At 46.6% G+C, this 22,511-nt stretch overlaps 1 protein-coding gene across 2 annotated transcripts in view; it reads left to right on the forward strand.

The window, feature by feature from the left end:
* Positions 1 to 22,511, forward strand: part of PIK3R6 (phosphoinositide-3-kinase regulatory subunit 6) — a 409,768-nt gene that overhangs the window by 258,002 nt on the left and 129,255 nt on the right. For both annotated transcript variants that reach the window (XM_069654586.1, XM_069654587.1), the window contains exons 9-10: positions 8,995 to 9,178; positions 11,917 to 12,064. In XM_069654586.1, coding sequence (XP_069510687.1) covers positions 8,995 to 9,178; positions 11,917 to 12,064 — 332 coding nt within the window. The remainder of the gene's footprint in view (positions 1 to 8,994; positions 9,179 to 11,916; positions 12,065 to 22,511) is intronic.

The raw sequence follows: 22,511 nt of genomic DNA on the forward strand, positions 1-22,511 counted from the left end.
CAGTTGGGATTGGAACCCCAGCTGCCTTCTCCCAAATTGTACCCAGGTTAACACAAAAATAAAGTTTCAGAGCAAACAAACTAAATACCACCACTCCTAATTTTGTCGGAGAGGTGTACCGAGGAACAGAGAAAGGGAGTGATTTGGACAAGATTGCACAAAGATGCAGAGAGTCTGGACCGAAACTCGCCTACCATGTTTTCAGATTATTCATTTCGTCCTACAAAAATTTGACACAAAAACAGTTAACTGGCATAGTGAGCAAGTGCCAATTGTGTGCCAAATGAGTGAGAGCCAAACCGAGTAGAGAGATAGAAGGGAGGAGTGAAGTTTGTGTGTGTTTGTATGTGTGTGTGTGTACATAAATATGTGTGTCGATAGCAGACATATTAAGAATGCTCTAAACAGTATTGCATTTTAGCGATCAAATCCTACCACTTACAATCTCACAGTTAAAATTCCATATCCAGGACTCTCCACAACTCACATGATATCATGGATGGAACAGAAGGAATAGATGGAACAGAAGGGGTGAATGGAACAGAAGGAGTGGATGGAACAGAACGGGTTGAACGAAAAGTTGGAATGGATAGAACAGATGGAGCAGATGGAACGAATGGAGCGGATTGGAGTGGATGGAACCGATGTAGTAGACAGAGTAGATGGATCAGGTGAAGTGGATAGAACAGATGGAGTGGATGGAACGGATAGAACAGATGGAATAAATAGAGTTGATGAAACAAATGGAGTAGATGGAACAGATGGATTGGATGGAACAGATGGAATGGATGGAACGGATGGAGTGGATGGAACGGATGCAGTGGATGGAACGGATGCAGTGGATGGAACGGATGGAGTGGATGGAACGGATGGAGTGGATGGAACGGATAGAGTGGATGGAATGGCTAGAGTAGATAGAACGGATGGAGTACATGGAACGGACGGAAGGGATGAAGTGGATGGAACGGATGGAGTGGATGGAACAGCCTTAGTGAAAACCACCATATGATACTTCCTCTCCTATACACCACCACTCAACTAGAACACAGTGATACTATGACACATTCAGTATAGCTGTTCTCATACTAACACCTGCCTCTTACTCCTCAACATTCTAGTTAAACACAGCTAGCTGAGCACACACTGCTGACCTAAGCGTCTCCTCAGGCCTAACGCAACCAGAAATCAGTCTGGGTGTTAACCCTCCAGAATGAACACATATTCCTGACCTCTCAAACATCTCACCTACCGCTAAGAAGCAGCTATCATGCAAGAGCCTCACCAGCTACACACATATCCGGTGCACCCACTCACCTTACAACTCTCTCTCTCTCTCTCTCTCTCTCTCTCTCTCACTCTCTCTCTCTCTCCTGCTCTTCTCACACAGCCCCTTCCCCCTCTCTTCAATCCCCCACTGTAACATATATGTTATGTTATTGCGTTTAGGACTACACGCCACTGCCATTTGCATGGTCTCCTGGTGCAATAGGGGGTCTTAAGGGATGTTGGCATTGGTTAGGTGGACAGAAGATAATGCAAGATGGCTTTACTGCAGTGTTGTGCTTTTAGGACAGAATTATCTGGGTTCTGTGTATGGGTGTGATTCCACATGGTATGTTTCGAAAGCATTTGTCATATTTTTTCTAAATGGGAGGCATGTGGACTCATGATACCAGGATACATTGGTTTAGACTTTGGTTCAAAAGTTTGTGCTAAAGTTGGAGATTTGTGATGTGTGTTGGGAGGGGATGTTACATTGCTGTGTGTGGGTGGCTTGGTATGGCTATTATGAGGTGGAACTAGATATTGAAATGTATAGTTAGGGCAACAGGCAGTAGAGACTTCGCTGGATATTTGAAGGATCGTCTCCAGTGAAGCCGTGCCATACACCTACTAGTGGTGCACTTCGGGGCAGGGCAATCTTGAGGCAAATTCTGGAGCACCGTAGAGTGGGTCACTACCTCTGGCAGTGCACAGCATGGAGCTGACAATGGTGTGGACCAAGTCACATTGAAGCCAAATAGCAGTGGGAGAAACCTTGTAACAGATGATAGTGGTACCAAAATCTCAGTGGAGCAATTTAATGGTGGAAGATATTGAGGAGCAGAGTCATGGTAGGCACTTGATGCTGTGGAAAATCCGAAACAAAACAGCAATGGGGCATCTAGGAGCTAGGTCAAGGAGGGGAACCGATGAGCAAAAACTGGTGGAGCACCAATACTGTGTGGTCATCTTTGATGAACGTTGTAGAGAGAATGCATAGGGAAAGTACAGTGGGCAATACATGGATGGACTACTTGCAATAAGTCAGGAGCCAGTGAAGCATTGTAAGTGCTGATGTGTTGCGGCCTTTACAAACGAGTCTCATATATAGTCTTGTTGTAGTTTCTTTCTTACATGATCCAGAATGCCAACATACAGTTTAATTGTTCTTTTATAACGCACTTGATACCAGCGAGGGGTTTCTCAGTGCAGGATCAGGATTCAAACCTGTGTTGCGCTGTGTTGTCTTGATCCAAGGCAAACGCGTCACCCCAGAGCTATCCTTTCTCCCCTATGCTGTTGACATAATTAATTCTTAATGGAACAGTGATGTGGCAGCAAGGGGTCTCAGGTTTAATCTGTTGTCCATCAGAATTCCTTACGTTCTTGACCACTTTCCATACGTTCGGGCAAGTGCTCTTCCGTGTAGGCCATGGGATTAGTTGGTGAAGTGTGCACTAGGTGAGTAAATCATGAATGAGGCCAGTCAGGATTGCGTTTCAGGTTGTTTCTGGTCATCCAATACTTAACTTGTGTGGGTCGTCCAGTGAGGTTGGTACCTGTGTTTTTGTTAGATCAAAGCTTGAAGACAAGGTTTTATGAGCCTTTGTCGATTTTTGTTTGCCAAATGGCAATTTCACCACATTTTTGGGGGACGATTTTGCTGCTTATTTTAACCACAAACAGCGGGGAAGACCCTCCGCTCACCTCTCTTTCACCCCCAAGCCCCATTTCTGTAGGGGGGTAGCCAGGTATTTTCTTTTCTGTCCATGAGGAATTGGGTCATCCATCTTAGTACGTTGTTACCCAGCCTGTCCCATTTGGATAGTTGCAGTAATTCTATGGCAAGACTGGAGGTGAGCATTATGCTTCAACTTCTTTTATTACTACTCCTCAGCAGTTTCAACAAAACCAATACAAAACTGTAAAAAAGGTTTCAAAGTGACTTTTTTCTTCCTGAACTACAATCCCCATAGTCTCTGTAGTCCATCTCCGTCCTTGCTCAGCTATGACCACATCCTGTCCCTGAGCTCCTCCTCTTCTTTTACTGCTCTTCGTGCAGATAAGTACATTTTCTATATATCTCCCCTTTACAGCATGTTTTGGTGGTAGATAATGATTATATAGACATAATTAGTGTTTGGACAGCTGTAGCAATGCTAATATGTTAAGCACAGAGCGTGTAGTAACAAGATAAGGGATTAATCATACCCCACAGAATGTTAGACTGCACGCGTAATTAGGCCGCGACCAGGAAGATTACAAAATATTACATAATTCAATTATAAGGGACCCGCAATGCTTCCACCCCGTGCCGCATCTCTGGGACATCGGTGGTGTATGCCCAGCGTTGGCGAGGCCCGCAGAGCTTCTTCCGAAGCGAGAGCCTGCCGTGGCGATCCGGCCCCCTCCTTTGGGGAGGCGGAGCCAGAGCTCCTGTGCCCGCGTCGCATTATCTTTGCGACGCGGAGCAAGTGTACAGCCCGGGCACAGCAGTGAATAAAATGATCACGTTCTGACCTTGTTCGGAAGAGAAAACACACCTTTAAAGCCACACTTTATCACCCGTAGCAGCGGAGTTGCAGGAGAGAGCAGAGAGCCCGCCAGTGCAAGCGCTCACACGCTCGGGGCTCACAGGCTCCTGGAACAAGCACGAGCACATAAGCTCGAAGGATTTGGACCACAGAGGTCCCAAGAAGCGAAATCGCCGCCTCTGGCATTTAGAAAACACTACACAGCCAGTGCAGCCACAAAAAGAAGTGAATTTAAATGAAAAAATATATATATATATATATTTATATATATATATATATTTTAATTATAGTAAATAAGCACTACAGTAACACAGATAGTTATTAGAAAGAAACATACAGCCCAGCTAGTGAGGTGGGCGTGCTCACACACCTGTCTCAGGTATTTCAGGCACACAGCAACCTCCCAGAATGTCGGAGTTCGAGTGGAGTGAAGAGGAGCAGTCTCTGGACTTAGCTGCCAGCTTCAAAGAGGTGCTGGGGAACTCACTAGTGGGGGCCGTGGCACAAGGGGTGAAACCTCTACAAGAAAGGCTGGAAAACCTAGAAGCAGTTCTGCACCAGCCCAAGGATGGCACCGGCGTAGCAGATCGCACGCCCACAGAGCCCTCTCCAGCAGGACGATGGGGAGTAACCAGGCCTGTAAGAGGAAAGCCTCTTGTGACCCCCAGGGCCCTTCGGATGGGGCGAAACCAAAGGCCCCGGAGGTAGTCGATGCCTTCGCAAAGCTTAGAGAAGCAAATTTGCAGCGCCAGACAGTGCTGGACCTCACAACCCCCACTCCCGGGGTGGAAATGGATAGGGAGGATGACCCAGGCTCAGAAGAGGAGCCAGCGGAAGGTGAACTACCCTCCCAAGATGAGGAGAAGGTAATAGAGGAGGAGGAGAGCAAGCCCAGCGGAGGCAAAAGAGCCCGCAAAGAGAAGCACCTCGAGGAGGTGGAAGAGGATATGTTCAACCCGGACAGTATCCGAAACCCAAGGTCATCAGAATGGCAACCATCGCCAAGAGTTGCGCAATACATGACCATGAGACTCAGGAAGGCCAGACCTCCCGGGTAAGGTAGCCGAAACGGATCTGGATCCCAAAATGCTTACATTCGTATCTAAGACCAGCAAGGACCCTCGTAAGGGCATCTACAGATCCTAGAAGAGTTGCCAGGAAAAGGTATTGGACCTAGCAGGCCCATTAGCAAAGATCATGGACTGGCCGAGAGAGCCAGAGACACAGGGGAAGAGGTAAACCCGGACGCCCTAGCAGGCTGGGCACAGAGAGCTGTCTGTTTAGCAGGCAATGCCAACTGCGCTATCGCCTCGGAACAGAGGAGAGGCTTATTGCTAAAGATTGATCCCAAACTCAGTGATCTTGCGTCATACGAAGCGGGAGAAGAAGCTCAAGGGTTCCTATTCAGAGAGACATTTGGAAAAGAAATGGGCCGCTTCGTCGGCACCTATACCTCACTAGAGAAGGCTCAAGCTTTGATTCGAAAGATCTTCCCTAACCGAGTTTTTACCGAGACCGGCCACTACAGGGGTCGCGTGGCTGGTCGAAACCAAGGAGGAAGACGACCCGCGAATCCCAGAGCACAATACTGGGAGAACAGGCAACAGGATTCCTTCTTACCAGCAAGAGGGCACTTCCCGAAGGGATGCAGAGGGAGAAGAACTGGCTGTGGAAAAGGATTCACACAAGGTGAGAGAAGGCGCACAAGTATGTTCTGGAGAAATTGGCACGTGCTTTCCAGCGATGCTTGGGTATTGCAGACCATATCGGGGCTGCACCTAGAATTCATACAGCCATCCATCCAAGAGCACAGGCCACACCCCCAACAGTTAGCGCGCATAGAGCAGATCCTTCTAAATCAGGAGCTTACAGCTTGCACAGAAAAACACCATAGAGAAATGTCAAAGAGCGCCCAGTTTCAGGAGCAACATGTTCCTAGTACACAGGAAAGAGAAAGTGAGGCCAGTAATAAACCTGAAGGAACTGAACGACTGGATAGTCTACTGGCATTTCAAGATGAAAGGCATCCACCAGCTTCGAGACTCCCTCAGAGAGGGAGACTGGCTGACGAGACTAGATCTGAAGGATGCCCTCCTGATGGTCCCAGTACTAGAGGAATTCAGGACCTTCCTAGCTTTTTGCTGGAAAGGACAATTCTGGCAATTCAAGACCATGCCCTTCGGGCTTGCATCAGCTCCATGGGCTTTTACCAAGCTGATGAAACCAGTGGCCACAGCGATTTGAGAAAAAGGCATCAGGTTGACCATATACCTAGATGACCTCCTGCTACTAGCCGAGGACCGAGAGGCACTGATATACCAGACAAAATGGGTACAGTGCCTGCTACGATCCTTAGGATTTCTAGTCAATGCAGAGAAGTCGTATACCATCCCAGCACAGAGACTAGACTTCCTAGGATTTATCCTAGACACCAAGAGAGTCACTCTAGAGCTGCCAGCTCGGAAAATGCGAGACATCAAAAGAGAGATAAGAGGATGTCTGCAGAAGCGAGTGGTGTTCCTAAGGGTGTTGGCGAGAATAGTAGGGCTATTAGCAGCTTCCATTCAAGCCATATTTCCTGGGCCTTTACACTATCGAGCACTGCAAAGGCTAAAGATAAGGCACTTGCAGCAGTGCTTGAGGTATCATCAATTAGTACCTTTGGATCAAGAGTCGATAACCGAACTGGAATGGTGGTTGAAGAATATGGACGTCTGGAATGGGCGAGCCATCTTTGGAGACCGACCAGACCTGATAATAGAATCCGACGCAAGCCGATTGGGCTGAGGAGCCTGATGCGGAGACCTGCAGACAGGAGCGAAATGGAGTGAAGAGGAACTTCGTCTTCACATAAACTGCCTGGAGCTACTAGCAGGATCCTTTGTGATCAAAGCCTTCACGAAAGGGAGGATGAAATCCTGCGTACTGCTGAAGATGGACAACATCTCAGCAGTTTGTTATATAAACCACCTAGGAGGAACGAAATCCAGGATGTTAACAGAATTATCGAAGGATTTTGGGCATTTCTGCCTTCAGTCACAGACGTCACTGAAGGCGGAATACCTGCCCGGAGAACTGAACGTAGTGGCGGATTGGAACTCGCGATACCTCACGGATTCCAGCGATTGGAAGCTGGATCCGATAGTGTTTCAGAAGATGAATCAGAAGTGGGGTCCGCTTCACATAGATTTCTTTGCATCCCGGCTGAACGCACAGACAACCGATTACTTCAACTGGAGACTATACCCAGAGGCCCGATGCATTCCTACAGGAATGGAACGGAGGCCCACATTACGCCTTCCCCCCATTCATGATGCTGAGCAGGGCTCTAGCGAAATGTCGGAGGCAGAGAGCAGAACTGCTGTTAATAGCACCACTGTGAAAATCACAAGTATGGTTTCCGACTCTAATGAAATTGGCAGTAGACCTGCCGAGAGTTCTACCGGGAGGAGAACAACTGCTCATGGACCCAGTTGGGTTATTTCATCCTCTGAGAGTGACAGGGACACTTCTGCTCATCACGTGCAGGATATCAGGAGACGTTGGGTGCTGCCAGGCATTTCGGCACGAGCTGCAGAGCTCATCGCTGAATCATGGGTGCCATCATCCAGAAGGAGCTACGACGCGGCTTGGAGCAAGTGGGTTAGCTGGTGCAAGAGTAGAAGTGTTCATCCCGTTTCTGCACCTGTAGTGTCGATTCTGAACTTCCTAGCGCAATTACTGCAAGACGGAAAGGCGTTCCGCACAATAGGAGTTTACAGATCAGCAATATCAGCAGGACACCTGCCAATCGAGGGGGCGTACTGGCGGGCGAACACCCAGTATAGTGAGATTGATTAGAGGAGCCAAACTTAAGGCTCCCCCAGAGCCTCGCTACCAGACGATGTGGGATGTATCAGCGGTCCTTCAGCTCTTAGAAAGTTGGCCAGCAAACAAATATCTGTCGCTTAAGCAGCTGTCAGGGAAACTGGAAATGCTACTATGTCTAGTCTCCTGTAAACGTGTATCAGTTTTGCAGGTGCTACAGATAAGTAGAAGGTCCTTCGGACAGGAAGGAGTCACCTTCTCAGTAGTAAAGAGAACTAAGACAGGGACCTCCTCGGTACACTATCCTTATTTTTCGACTAGGACTAAGCTGTGTGTAGCGGACTGTATCAAAGAATATGAGACCAGAACAGCAGAGCATAGAGCAGCAGGTACCACGCAATTGCTCATAGCATGTAGAAAGCCTTTTCGGGGGGTAACCACAGCAACAATTGCTAGGTGGGTGAAAGAAATTATTCAAGCAGCTAACAATGATTTGAAAAAGTATGGAGCTCACTCAGTGTGAGGTGCAATGGCATCTAAAGCATTCACTACATGAGTGTCTTTGAGAGATATTATGCTAGTGGCAGACTGGGCTAATGATCGCACTTTTAAGGAGTTTTACTTTAAGCCAACAGAAAGTCTTGCAGTAGTGGGAAAGCTTAGAACAAGCATAATGCTCGCCTCCAGTGAATACATAGAATAAACATATAGAATTAATACTCCCTGCGCAGAAAGCAGGGGTAATCTTTATTCTCTTCCACTTCTGAAGCCTACTTGGATTCATTCCAGGATGTTGTTAAACTCAACATGTACATGCGGCAAAAGGCAGGCAACATGGCAGAGGTTGCTCTATAAGAGTCCACTATAATGTTTCATTGCATACATCTTCTAGCCAATGCTTTATTCTTATAAAAACCAAAACAGCATTAGTAGTATTGGCGCAAAATATATACACGCTCCATTCCATTCCATGGGTTTGCCCATGTGTTGTAGTCCTTGATTTCCCCATTATAAATCTACGACAAGAAGTTCCAAAGTACCAAGTCAAACACTGAAATGTACCATCATCTCCCGAATGAAATGTGGCAACATGGCAAGTGTAAAATGGGCCACTCTCTCCAGCAGCAGTCTCAGCAGAGAGGCCAAGCCGCGAAATGCCACCTCTCATTCCTGATGCGAGGCACGTTGACAGTACTAGACAAACACGAACAGATCATGCCGCGTGCGGGTCCAAAATCATCTCGCTGATTTCATAACACACCCACAAGCAAGGAAGCATCAGCCTTAATTCAACCGGTATATGTTGCATGCCACAACCACTGTATATTGCGCATGTTAACTCAGAACCGCTAGACAGGAAACAGCATCAATGTGTCCATTACCTCTGCAGGGTCTTCGTATTCCTCGACCAAGATCTGATCTCGGAAAGCATCTGTAATGCCCTTCTCCATGAGACCCAGGCTGCCCAGATGGACCAGAACCCCAGAGCCTGCATGAGCTATGTGATAACGCACACTATGCAGGCAGCTCTAGGGCAGCACTGCCACGCCCAGGACCTGCAGACAGCGCTGCAGGTAAGAGACCCGCCATGTTTGTGTCGCCATGTCTAACCTGTCACTCATTACTAACAGATGTATGCTTATTAGTTCTGGGGGGTGCATGGGTATCACGCTAGCCCTGCTCCGAGATCACTTCTGATTGATCTATAACAGTGTTCACATATCACTAGCAATGGGTGGGTGCCCCAGAGTGGTCGATGCCAGGAGTAAATAGCTCATCCAGCCCTGATCTTTCTAAGCATGCTGATAATACTTGAGGGGACCTTCTGCCTTTAAAGTACCAGAATGCAAAGAAAAAACATGACTGGATCACCTACTCACAAAAGACATAGGACAACAAGGATGCAATCTGGTGCTATTTCAAGAGCATCACCATTAACCAGTCCTGACTACCCAACCCCTGTTTTGATTCTGACACCTTTATTTCCTCCTTTTCTCATTATAAACATTGGCCTTAAAATCCCATCAAGAAAAGTGGTTAAAAGAGCAGGACTAATCTTGACATCCGCTACACCTGCCTTATGAGGTGGCACTGGGTAAATAGATGTGTTTTTATTGGGTGGGACCAAAAGAACTTTGGGACTTTAAAATGTGTCTTTTCTGAGAGAAAGCAAATTAGGCTTTCACCTTTTGATTATTGTAATAACATTTGAAAACAGTTTCTTTATTTCGACTGTTTTTGCATAGTACCATTGCTTTAATGCATACTGCCCTGCTAATGCTGCATGTGGTGGGAACGGTGAATAAATTAGCATAATTAAAGGAATTCCAGGTAATTGCATAATTTTACTGGGTTAAGATTACCCGTTCTCAATAAAGGCAGAAGAAAACGTGTTACATTTAATGTACCTTTCTCAGTATCTGTGAACTGGATGAGATACTAATGCCACTCACTAGTTAGTTGGTAGCCCACTTTTTACCTATAGGGTTCTGATCTGGATGCAAAACCAGTCACTTCACTCACTAGTTAGCTAGTGAACTGGTCCTTTCTGTGTAGGACTTTCAGCTGGATGTGGAGACAAAACTGACACTCACCGCTTAGAGTTCTTTTGTTTCTGTTAGTTTATGAATATTTAGATACAAATAGCACTTAAAATGTCAATCGGTGTTAGAAACAGTCGAAATAGATTGAGTCAGCAGAGAGCCTCTTACATCTTCTGGATGTAACGGAAATCACCTAAGGGGGTTGGGGGGTCTCAGAAAACCGCACGCCATCTCACTGACCCGTCAACAACGGGCCACCAACAGACCACTTGAACTCCACTTGCTGCTCCGTGTAGTGTTACGCGCGGAAAATGGGGCAGAATAGTCTCACCAGACGTAGTGTTGGTGTAGAACCGCCTCCACTAGTAGAAATGTTTGAAATACTCTTGGAATTCACTGTTCGAAACCATCAACAGACCACTTGCACTCCACTTGCTGTTATTCAGAAATCGATGTGGAATCAGGAATAGCACTCAGTATTTAGCTGTTGGGTTGTTGGCTCTATGATTCTGAACCGGAAGCGAAGCCAGTCCCAATTGGTAGGCTGTTATTTGCTTTTGGTGTTCTGAACTGAACGTTTAACCCTCCATTGCACTCAGTAGAACCGCTGGTTAGCTTGTATCTGAGTTGCTGGTGTCTTCTATGATTCTGATCTGGATGTGAAACTAGCCACATCACTCGCTTAGTAGCTGGCAGGCTGTACTTTGCTTTCTGTGATTCTGAACTGGATGTTGAATCCACCAGGCACTCACTAAGCTCACTGCTTAGCTGGTATTTGAGCTCTTCTTTGCATTCTGTGATTCTGATCTGAGTGTGGAAACAGGCATGGCATGCACTAATTAACTGGGAGGCTGTTCAATTGCTTCCTCTGATTCTGAACTTTACCTTGAACCCACTACGGCACTCGCTGCACTCACCAGTTAGCCCATACCTGAGCTGTTCTTTACTTTCTATGAAACCAGCTATGTCACTCAACAGTCAGCTGATGGGCTGTTGATCCATAATTTGAACTTGAGGTGGAACCGGCCACACCGCTCACTGGTCAGCTGATGGCTGTTGATCCATGATTCTGAACTTGAGCTGGAACCGTCCACACCGCTCACTGGTCAGCTGATGGGCTGTTGATCCATGATTCTGAACTTGAGCTGGAACCGGCCACACCGCTCACTGGTCAGCTGATGGGCTGTTGATCCATGATTCTGAAATTGGGCTGGAACCGGCCACACCGCTCACTGGTCAGCTGATGGGCTGTTGATCCATGATTCTGAACTTGAGCTGGAACCACCCATGACACTCACTATTTTGCTCACCGTCTTTTGATCCTTGTTTATGAGCTTGATGTGGACCCAATCAGGACACTCACTAGTCAGCTGATGGGCTATTGTTCCATGATTCTGAACCTGATGTGGAATCAGGAGGGGCACCTGCTAGTTAGCTAATGGGCTACTGTTTGACTTCCATGATTTGTGAAAAAAGTTGTACATTGTACACGTAGAACCATAATTTACCACATACTGTGAAATTATCAAGCATACTTTACATATGCTCGTTTTATCCTTCTCTTTGATCAGTGCCCTGTAAGAATTCAATGCTTTCATGTTGTAGAATTCCATTAAAGATACTTATTCAAAGATTAACCTCATGTTTGAGCCTGTGAACAAATAAGGCCTTTGTTTGTGGCTAGCATTTCCCACCACATTTCTGTCTGCTGCACACAGTGAGTACAGTTCTAGCACCCTCATGCTAATATTAGCATCTGCCTCCAACAGGAACAGCCTGCAGACGTGCTCGAGCAGTGTTTCCAGGAAGTCGTGGCGGCGGTGGAATGCACAGAAGGAGAAAGCAGTGCAGAGCGTAGCAGACATGCCGAACGATTGGCCAATATTTACAGCAACATAATTCGACCTTCAGCCCAAGGTACTGCACCACGTGTCGCTCAATAAGCATTGATAGTGTTTGGTTGTGTCTGATCTATTTGACCTAAATGGACGTCCAGTGCATGTATACAGTTGTATTACGTTACACATGAATCGAGTTCAGTGGAGCCTTGTGGCTTGTTGGAGAATCTTTGATTTTGGTGGTGGACAATGCAGAGAATTGCTCAACAAAGTAGAGTAGAGCAGAAGTAATGGAAGTGGAAGTCATGCATTACTCAGTTATTAAAGTGCTTCGTTGACCGTTACATGTCACCTCACGGCCACTTAGAAGCATTTGGTGTATGGTATCATGGTTCCAACCACCTGTCTATTAGCTGTTGTGATTAACTGATCAGCGGATGACATACTTCACCTGCTCTCTGAAGGAGAACAAACAGCAGCATGTTTTCCAAATTGGTAAGAGGGATACAAGGGAACATATTCTTGTTAGCTCTGGGGAGAAGGCTGTGTTTTGCTTTTCCTTTCAGCAAGTGCTAGTAGAGCCTACCTAACACACGACATGTGTGAGGATTAGGTACCACCTAAAACCTCTTAATTTATAGATTTCCACTGACAATGTCAGGGCCTCGTTTAGGGCTGTGGCCAGGATCTTATGGTTGACCTCACTATGTAGTACCACAAGTCTTGGGTCTGCTTTGTTGGTTGAATGGGGATGTGCTTGGCTGTGGCAACACCAACGAGATGTTAATGCAAAACAATCTACTAATTCCCTTGGCTATACAGGGCTACGAATGGTCAGGTTCTATAGAGTGTGCTAAGAACAGTCTGAAGCTCAACTAAAGTGGTTAAGCTGAAATCGCCTGATTTGTATTACCTTAGAATCTGATAATCATATCCAATGCCCTCTTTAAGTGTCTAATGCAAACATTAAAGTGCATGCACCTGCTTTGCTGCAACCAGTCTCATGGCAACTACAGCACCAGCTCTGCATTTGTGCAGAGCATCTTTAAAGCATCTTGATTCATCTTTGGACAATCAAGAAAAGAAGAAGTGTACCCTTTTGGATCTCTGATTGGAGTCCAGTCCATGCCAAAGTCCTCTGCCATAGAGGTAAAAACAGAAGGCATCCAAGGCAGAGGATAGGTCTGTCCTAACCATCCCCAGAGCAGAGTGGAGGTGAACTACTGTGGACCTAGGCCTTACAGATGGCTGCACTGGAACCATGACCCTGTTCACTGGGGGTGACGGATTCCCCTGTAAGTGCCAGCCAAGCTCCATGGAGGAGGAGTGCAGAACAGAAGGACTCCCCTTGTTCCTGGAGACTTGGGATTGAGCTTCCCAGCAAACCAAAAGTCAAGAAACTGCTCTGGGCCCAGATGCTGCTGTTTCCTCAAAGACAAGAAAAAGGTACTGTGAAGAGGCTCTGTCCCCTGGGTACATTTTTGGGATCATGGGGACTTTTAAGCCCCTTATATAACTTTTCCTTCCAAGAACAGTGAACATTGACATTGTTGCCCAATATGATTGCCTGAACACCCGCTCATCTATTGTATTGTATTGTGTGATTAAAAGTATATATTTTTATAGAACCTTTATTGAACATTATTTTATTTTGGAACCATTGTACTTAGGTTGCATGGATTGCTACTATTATCAGCTCACACCCCTCATGAAGACATAGCCTGCCCTGGCCTGTGCTACCACTCAAGGCGAAGGATGTATTCCATTCAGGCAATGCCTGTTGCTCCTTTAGGATTGGGATCACTTCTGATTTAATAGTAGTGTGTGTTAGCAGGAAGTTTAGGATCTGCTCATCCATGCAATCCCACAGAATGGTAGTAATTTCATCACACTGGTGGGAATTGGTTGGATTTGGTACAGACTACACCTAACTATTCATTCAAAATGAAAAACAGCGGTTTGAACATTAAAAATACTGCTTGATTGTTCACAGTGGAGCTAGACATGAGCTCAGTTATGTTATGTCATCCAGATTTCTAAAGCACACCTTCACCAACAGGGGCATCATGGCGCTAAAGCTGAGTACTAAACACGTGGCAGCGCCAAGCAGCAGAAGTGAGCTCAGGCAGAGAATAGAAAGGTCTTCAGAGCCCACCCTGAAGGAGAGATATCAGTTGTCTCACAAAAAAAATAGTGGGATAGAATTCCAAAGCATGGCTGCTGCCACAGAGAATGAACAACCACCCATTGGGGAATATTTGAACAGAGGAACCACACTCTGCAGAGAGGTGGAGGAATGTAGGAGATGAAGCGGAACATAATGGCTGAATTTGGCCTGCAGATACCTGGGCCTGTCCCATTATGAGCTTGGTGGACCATGCACAAAGCCTTGAACTTAACTCGTTTAACCACCTGAACCCAGTGCAATGAGTTAAGGATCCCACAGGCCGAAGACCGGTATGCAGCACCAACAGCCAATCTGGCAGCCAAGTTCTGGAGCATTTTCAACCGTTCGAGGAGAAGAAAAGCCGGCTGTGCCAGAAACAAAGCATCACAGTAATCGAGTGAACTCAAAGTGAGAGAAGAAACTACTACAGGACAAAGAGAAGAAGGGAGATAGGGCAAGATCTTGCAAAGAGTCTGTAGTTTAAAGTGAACGAATTGGCAAAATGCACCAATCTGCTACTGTGTAGATAGTGAGGCCGCAAACTTCATGCCTAGATTTTTGACAACAAGAGCAGGCAGGGGAAGAATGCCAAGTTCCGAGGGTCAGAAAGCTGAAGACCACCCCAAGGACTCAGGCGTTGAACCGACAATAAGCACCTCTGTTTTTTTTCCATTCAGGCAGAGCCGATTTTTACCCATCCAGGAATGGACTGCCGAGAAGCATAAGCAACAATGTTCCACAGTAGCCGGCACAGAAAGGTCAAGCTGCACCAGGATTTACGTGTCATCAGCGTAAGAAAAAGACAAGAGTGTATAGGTTTGATAAGAGGAAGAATATACAGATTAAAGAGGAGAGGAGAGAGAACCGAACCCTGAGGAACACAACAATTGACAGGCATAGCTGCCGACGTGAAAGGAGGAAGTGAAAGAGACTGAGAGCATTCAGAAAGAAAGGACTCAAACCAGTCAAGGACCCGGCCAGAAATACCCACAGCGGATAGCCTATCCCTGAGGATACCCTGGTCCACAGTGTCCACAGTTGGTCCAGTGCCCTTCATGAGCTATGTCACAATGGGGATTCCCCCATTGCAGTAAGGTTAGTAGGGCTGAAATCCTTAAATACCTCCAAGCTTTTGAGGAGCCTAGGGTAGTGCAGTAGATCTAGGAGACCAGCAGTGACCTAGAGTTCCCAACCAAGGTACTCTTTCCACTGTGGCCTGCAGTTATGGATATCGGCCAGCAACAATTGCTCCTTCCATTTTTCCAAAGGTTGGGTGGTGTGGTTTCTCAGAGGTCCAGAATTTCAGTAAAGTCCCAAGCTTTTGTTAGGTCCCAAGCCTCAGTCATGTCCTAGGGTAGCATCTCTGTAGCAAAGTCGCTAACATGAATGCTGCCATCCTCAGGAAGTTCTTCAAATCCCGAGAACAATACCTCAAGAGCTTTAGGGACCTCACAAAAAGGGGGAATCAAACCTCTGAGGAGTTTACACATTTTATCCAGAAGTATCTGAATAGGTGGATCACTGGTAACAAAGTTGACACACTTGAAGAAATGTTTAATTTGGTTGCATGCAAACTTGTCCTTATTAAACATTCTGAGACACTAGAGAGCTTGGAAATTCTTTGGATAGGTATGTCGTTACTCACGTTCAGAAAAAGACTCAGGCAAGTGCACCCAAGCAGAAGCAGAGGTGTTGGATAAAAGTCAACATATTGAGGGTGAGGAAGGTTCCGTTGCTTCTTCCAGGAAAGGCCACCAAAAACATGAGGGGGGAAAACATGAGGGGATATCCCAAACACGTGGCTAGTCAGCTCCCTTAAGAAAGAAGGGTGAGGGCAGCTCTAGCACTGAGGCACACACCCCCACCCTTAACACGTAAAGGTTGTTTTCTGTGTGAGGCATGACACATAGGGAGATCCAACATGTAAGGGTAAACCCAAACAGGACATCATGACTGCTGTCCTGGTGGAGGAGACCATTGTCAGTGTGGGCATCTTAACAGATGCAGTCCCACTAGGCTAGGGAGTGGCTGAATATTCCCTGGACACTTTGAGTGGGAACAGTATCAGGTCTCTACAGGGGGCCCCAGCTCCCCACCACTACATACATATTTTTGGAGCATGTCTCCATAAATGGAGAAAATTCTTCAGCATCACGTGACACGGTTGGTGGTATCACAGCTGTCAGGTGACAATGGGTGTAGGAAAGGCAGTATATCCCAGACATAACCCAACCGCTAAGGGGATGTGATGGTGTTAGAGACCGTCCCTTGCCAATGGTAGAGCTTAGTTGGAATTGTAATCGTGTTGCAGTCCAAGTCTCCATTCCAGTATGGTGTCTGTTAAGTAATAAGGCAGATGGGGAGCAAGTGCAAGTGGATCTAGGTCACCTGGCCTAAGCCCCACCCACCTGGTGCCTTCCTGCCTGGTGCTCTTTTTCACCACTTAGCAAGCCCTGCCCACCTGGTGCCTTCCTACTTGCCGCTCTTTTTCACCACTTTGCAAGCACCGCCCACCTGGTGCCTTCCTGCCTGCTGCTCATTTTCACCACTTAGCAAGCCCTGGCCACCTGGTGCCTTCCTGCTTGGCACTCTTTTTCCTACTTAAGGAGCCCTCCAGCCTCTTTTCCTTTGCAGATGGGGAGCAGGTGCAAGTGGATCTAGGTCACCTGGCCTAAGTCCCGCCCACCTGGTGCCTTCCTGCCTGGTGCTCTTTTTCACCACTTAGCAAGCCCTGCCCACCTGATGCCTTCCTACTTGCCGCTCTTTTTCACCACTTTGCAAGCACCGCCCACCTGGTGCCTTCCTGCCTGCTTCTCTTTTTCACCACTTAGCAAGCCCTGGCCACCTGGTGCCTTCCTGATTGGCACTCTTTTTCCTACTTAAGGAGCCCTCCAGCCTCTTTTCCTTTGCAGATGGGGAGCAGGTGCAAGTGGATCTAGGTCACCTGGCCTAAGCACCACCCACCTCCTTAGCCCTGCCTCTTCCTTCCTGCTCTTAACTATTAGATCAAGGACATCCCTCGCCCGGGCGTCCTAAGCGAAGGGCAGACAAAGAAAAGGGCAATTCCTGTTTGGACCTGTTCGGACCAGGAGGACCCAGGTACCCTCAGCAGGTAAGCATGCACCGACATGTGTTACTCCCTCTGTCCTCACAGGCCATCCCCAACCCCTATGTTCCCCTCATGATGTTCCCTTGTTCCCCCACCATTCTCGCACACAGGTGTTGCCTGTTTTGCTTGATTCTTCTACCATGCTCTCCCCTAATCCCCCTCAAGCCTACTTCTGCAGGAGTCTGTCCTGATAAATTCTGGTTTTACCATCACCGTCTTGTGGCCAATGCTGGATTTGACTTTTATGGACTACATTGATTCACAGTGCGTCACCCTTTCTCATTTCTCATGCTGGACTTCCTTTGCATCTTGTACTCACGGTGGCCCTGAATCATGCTGTTCCCATCTACATCTTGTATCCCGGCTTGCAATATTATGTGTTACTACTGACTTCTGCAATTGTATTCACTCTCCCCTCTTGCTTCTCAACCCTTTTGACTGCTAATTCTCTGTTCTCTCCTCCTTTCCCTTCCCCCTTTTCCTATCTCCTCCCTTCCTCCCCTTACTTTCTTCTATGCACTTACTCTATCAGAATTGTCCCTGCACCTAGTATGATAGCAACCTCGTCTGTCTTCTCCCCCCTCCCCTTAATCGTTTCCCCCCCCTCCAGCACTATCTGAAATGTCGCCAGGCCTAGTATGATAGTCGCTTGTTTTGTTCCTCCCCTATCTTTCTGCACCCCTCTCCCTCACCTTTTGTTTTTCTCCGGCTCTACCAGAAATGTCGTCAGGCCTAGTACGGTAGCCGCCTGTCTGTTTCCATTTCCTTTCCACTCTCCCCCTCGCATCCTTATCTATGTCTAAGCTCTTGCACTATCTGAAAAGTCGTCAGGCCGAGTACGATAGTTAATTTTACATCCTTACTGTTCATGGCCTGTAAGAATGTCATTGTATTTTCCCTTGTTCCCTCCCTTGCCTTGAAGCTCTTTGAAACACATTGGGCCTCATTACACGGATGGCGGTAAGGAATTACCGGCACCGGTAAGGGCACCGGTGCGGTAATCCCTTACTGCCCTACTACGAAGCCCCTTTGCTGGTCCCTACCTTAACGGCTGGTTTTACCAGCCGTTAAGGACGGGACCCGCAAAGGGACCTTGGAGGCAATTACGGTACCGCAATTTGTGGTACCGTAATTGCCGCCTTCCCCATTCCCCCTATGGGGGCTCAAATGGGAATGGGGAAACAGGAGTGGCATCCCAAACAACCTTAAATCCATTGACTGTGGTTGGGTCGTCATGTGAGAGTAAAGGGAACTTCTGTAATTTGGAACCCCGCCAAGTACCTGAAGGTGAGACCATTTGATGTCTATGGATATGCAGATACCACCGAAATGTCAGCAGACCTCTGCCTGTTAAGCAGGCAGAGGTCCTGATTGGGATCAATGCTGGTTTAGTAGAAGTGTTTGGCTGTGTAGGCAGTTTAGCCACTACTCATGCTTATGCTCCTGCAGAGCAGTGGGCATGTTGTCGTCAGAGGTGGGGCAGTGCTGAAAGTGGTGTATCACACACCAATAGACAGCAAGGGACAGGAGGGAAAAGCAAAAAGGGAGAAAAGGCCAGCTTGGCATCCTTGAAGAAATACTGCGAACATAAGAGGGATAGAAGGTAAAAAAGAAGCTATGAGAGGAGTAAAATGCAAATATGTTCAAGGAATGGGGATGACAGGCACAGCCTCTTTGGGGTAATATCAACTGAGAACTATGACAGCATTCAAGATGAGTCAAACTTTGTTGGCACACAGACTTTGCCAAAAGTGTGCAATTTGTGAACCATGCAGCTTAAGTCACAACAATAGCACTGCATAGGATCACACACTCTTTTAAACTGAAGTAAGCACAGTTTAGAATTTTAAGAGATATAAACAAAGAGAGTCACATAGAGAAACACTTGTGTACAGGTGCGTTATAAATGCCACATCATATCACTTCATATATCATTATAGTGGTGCCTCGGGCAATAGATTGCCTACATTCAGGTCAGCACAGAAAGAGGTATTTGAGGAGTTGAACTTGACAACCATAGTGCTGGCTAAAGGCCTTGTGTAGCATCTGAGGCATCTGAAGTCTAAGTAGGACAAAAACCAGTACAAAGAAAAGGGCATGACCTACTAATTAAGAGTGTTGAGATGGTACCTAAGGGACGCTTTAAGAGAATGTGTTCAATTCCTGTGCAGGGTCATTTCCTCACTTCTTCTCCATTGAGCCGAATGGCCATGGTACCGCCTGCTTTGTAACCAGAAATCTCATACCCTGAAGTATTGCTGCTTGTTTGTGAAAGTTGCGGAGAACATTCTAGCACCTCCAGGGGGGAATCAGTATCTCACCAAAGACCAGATATAGCAGCGGCAAACTATACATTAGACTTTCTAGATATGTGTGAAGGGTTAGGCGAGGCAGGAATAATGCTTGGCCTAAAGGGAAGGAGAGGAAATAGGAGTCAAGGATTTGATCGTAGACAGGAAAATAAAAACAGGAAATAAAGACCAAGTAGTGTTGAGTGTTTTAGGTAAGAGGAAAGGTCAAATTGAAATCTTAGCCAAGACCTATGTAGATTAGTCAACAAGTAAAAAAAAGGGTGATTAAACCTCGAACCTGGAGAAAATGTGCTGCGACTAAGGCTACTGGTTAAAGAGTCAAAGATAACCTCCACTTAGGGAGGTTCAGCCCAAGAGCTAAAACACATTAGAACGTTATTTTCAAATGTAGAGACCAGGCGCACTGGATTCGGTCAGAGGTGATGAGTTGAAGAAGCATGTCCCAGAAGTAGAGTCTGTTTCCAGTGGCAATGCTGGCCTGGTTAAAATACAAAGAAACAAGAGTAGATGTCTTAGTTATAGTGGTTGAAAAGCAGCCTCCAAAACCAACAGAGGACATTCAATATCCAGAGAGTCGGTCTCCTAGAAGCTGATGACTTAAAATATCCAGATCAAGTGAGGTTATTTTAATTGGAGACAAGATAAGTAGAAAGAATTTCAGGACTGCAATTTTGGGAAGGAAATTCAGCGTAGACATCAATTGCCACTTAGGTGGAGCCATCAATTGCCACTTAGGTGGAGCCTTACCAGAAAGCAGCCCACACACCTCTGCTTTATATGTGCAACGTTGTTTTAAAGAGTACCTTGATGATGGTAACGAAGACCGGTAAACTTAAACAAATGGCTAAATAGTAAATAGTTGCACATTTTAATAGTAAGGAATCTGCTAAGGTTAGATGGCAACTAAACACATTCTTTAAGAAGTCCCTGGGCCTGGACCAAAGTTTACCTGCATCAATAAAAGCTTAAAATAGTTTACAATTGGAGTCTTTACTTCTGCGGATCGCTTGAGGAAGCTGACACTTTGCTGGATAAGTGCACTCTAGGGAAGGTAAGGGACACTAGAAGCTTCCGGAGTAATGACTTGGGGGAGAAAGAGCAGATGATACAGATTGGAAAATAAACCCTGCTAACAAATGGAAGTTTTTCACAATGTCATGACACAAGGGCAGGGTAAGTGTCTATTTATGCAATAGGCCCAGAGCAGGGGGGAATTACCACTTCAGTTAATGCTGCGGGGCCCATAGTGAGATGACCGAGCGAAGCGAGGGCCTTAACGAAGGCCTTGGGGCATTACCCGCAAGGGGCCTATTGCTATTAGTACCCCAGCCCACAAGACTGGGGTACTCAAAGTTTTTTTACTGCTTGGGTGTTTCGGAACAGAAATATATATTTTTTTTTAAATGCCCACCGGGGAAGGGAAAACAAAGTCCGTTTTTCCTTTCCATGGTGACAATTGCAGAAATAGAAAAAAGTAAACAAAAAAAATGACCGCCATGGAAACGGGAGAAGGGACTATATGTAATCCCTTCTCTCTTTCCATGTCGCCCACTAAAAAAAGTAAACAAAAAAATGCCCACCATGGAAAGAAGAAAAGGGACTAGCACTAGTCCCTTCTTCCTTTCGATGACAGCCTGCGCCGATCGGGAGCGGACGCGCTGGGGACAGAAGTGTTCCCAGCATGTCTGCTCCCGAAATGGACTTCAACGAAGGAAAGTAGGGATGGGGGGTGGGGTGGGACTTCGGTGGGCGGGGGGCACCGCTTTCCTTATTCCCCGGCGGGGGAGATGGCAGCCTCCAGCTGTGAGGCTGCTCGGAGCGGGGGGATTACCGCTGGTAATCCCCCGTTGCGAGACTCCTCATTGGCTAGAGGCTGCCACATCCCCCCACCCCGGTGGGTGCTAATAGTGAGGTGCCAATTGACGAAGGGGCTGTTTTTCAAAGTTCAAGGAGTTCAGGGTGGAGCGATGATTCATTGTTGAGGTAGCTTTCTGACATGTTCAATTTATGGACCAAACTCAGGCGACTGGAAACGTTTGTGAGATATAGTACCTGCTTTGGCAGTCAGTGATGGTAAGACGATAGTGGAAGGGGATTTTAATAGCCAGCTGATTCCCTATTTGAATGAGACATCCAGTGTTAATTTGGAAAAATACCCAAAGGAAGATCATTATAATTGTTCATTTCTAACGCGTTTAATACTAGGAGTGGTTTCTAAGCATAGGATTGGGATTTGAACCTGTGTTGCGCTGCGCTGTATTGCTTTCAAGACACATGCGTTGCCCCCGAGCTATCCTCCTAGATAGGAGACGAGGCAAACAATGCAGGACATGGACTGCATGGACTGGAGGTTTGCAGGGTCATATATAAATTGGGGCAGGCGTTCTCTTTCTGCATATTTAAATATAAGGGGTCATCTAGAATACACTATCATTGGTGCCCTGACTAATAAAAAATGGTGCTAAAGGTGAAAATGATTTCCCCTAACTTTTCCGCGACCATGCAGCCTCAACATTAGGAAGTTGTATGTGAAGAGAGCGATGTTTCCCACCAGACGGCATATGACTAGGAAGCTGGGAAAAGATGTGCAAGTAAAGTAGGAGTTGGAATAAAGAGAGACACACACAATGCAGGTTTCATCAGCTTTGATTGGAATACCTCGAAATATGCTGAGATGGTGGCATGCATTATCTTTCAAAATCCCATAGAGTTTCTTCATCAGATAGTGGCCTCAGAGCGAACTGAGTAAGACAAAATAACCCCGCACTAGACATGTTTTTCTCATAGAAATAAAAGAGAATTGCCAGGCTGAACTTCGTTGGTTGAAAAGAGAGAGAGAGAGAGAGAGAGAGAGAGAGAGAGAGAGAGAGAGACAGAGAGAGAGAGAGAGAGAGAGAGAGAGAGAGAGAGAGAGAGAGAGAGAGAGAGAGAGAGAATG

Source organism: Ambystoma mexicanum, chromosome 3q (genome assembly GCF_040938575.1).
Source record: "Ambystoma mexicanum isolate Mex_15411 chromosome 3q, UKY_AmexF1_1, whole genome shotgun sequence".
In the NCBI taxonomy this organism is placed as follows: domain Eukaryota; kingdom Metazoa; phylum Chordata; class Amphibia; order Caudata; family Ambystomatidae; genus Ambystoma; species Ambystoma mexicanum.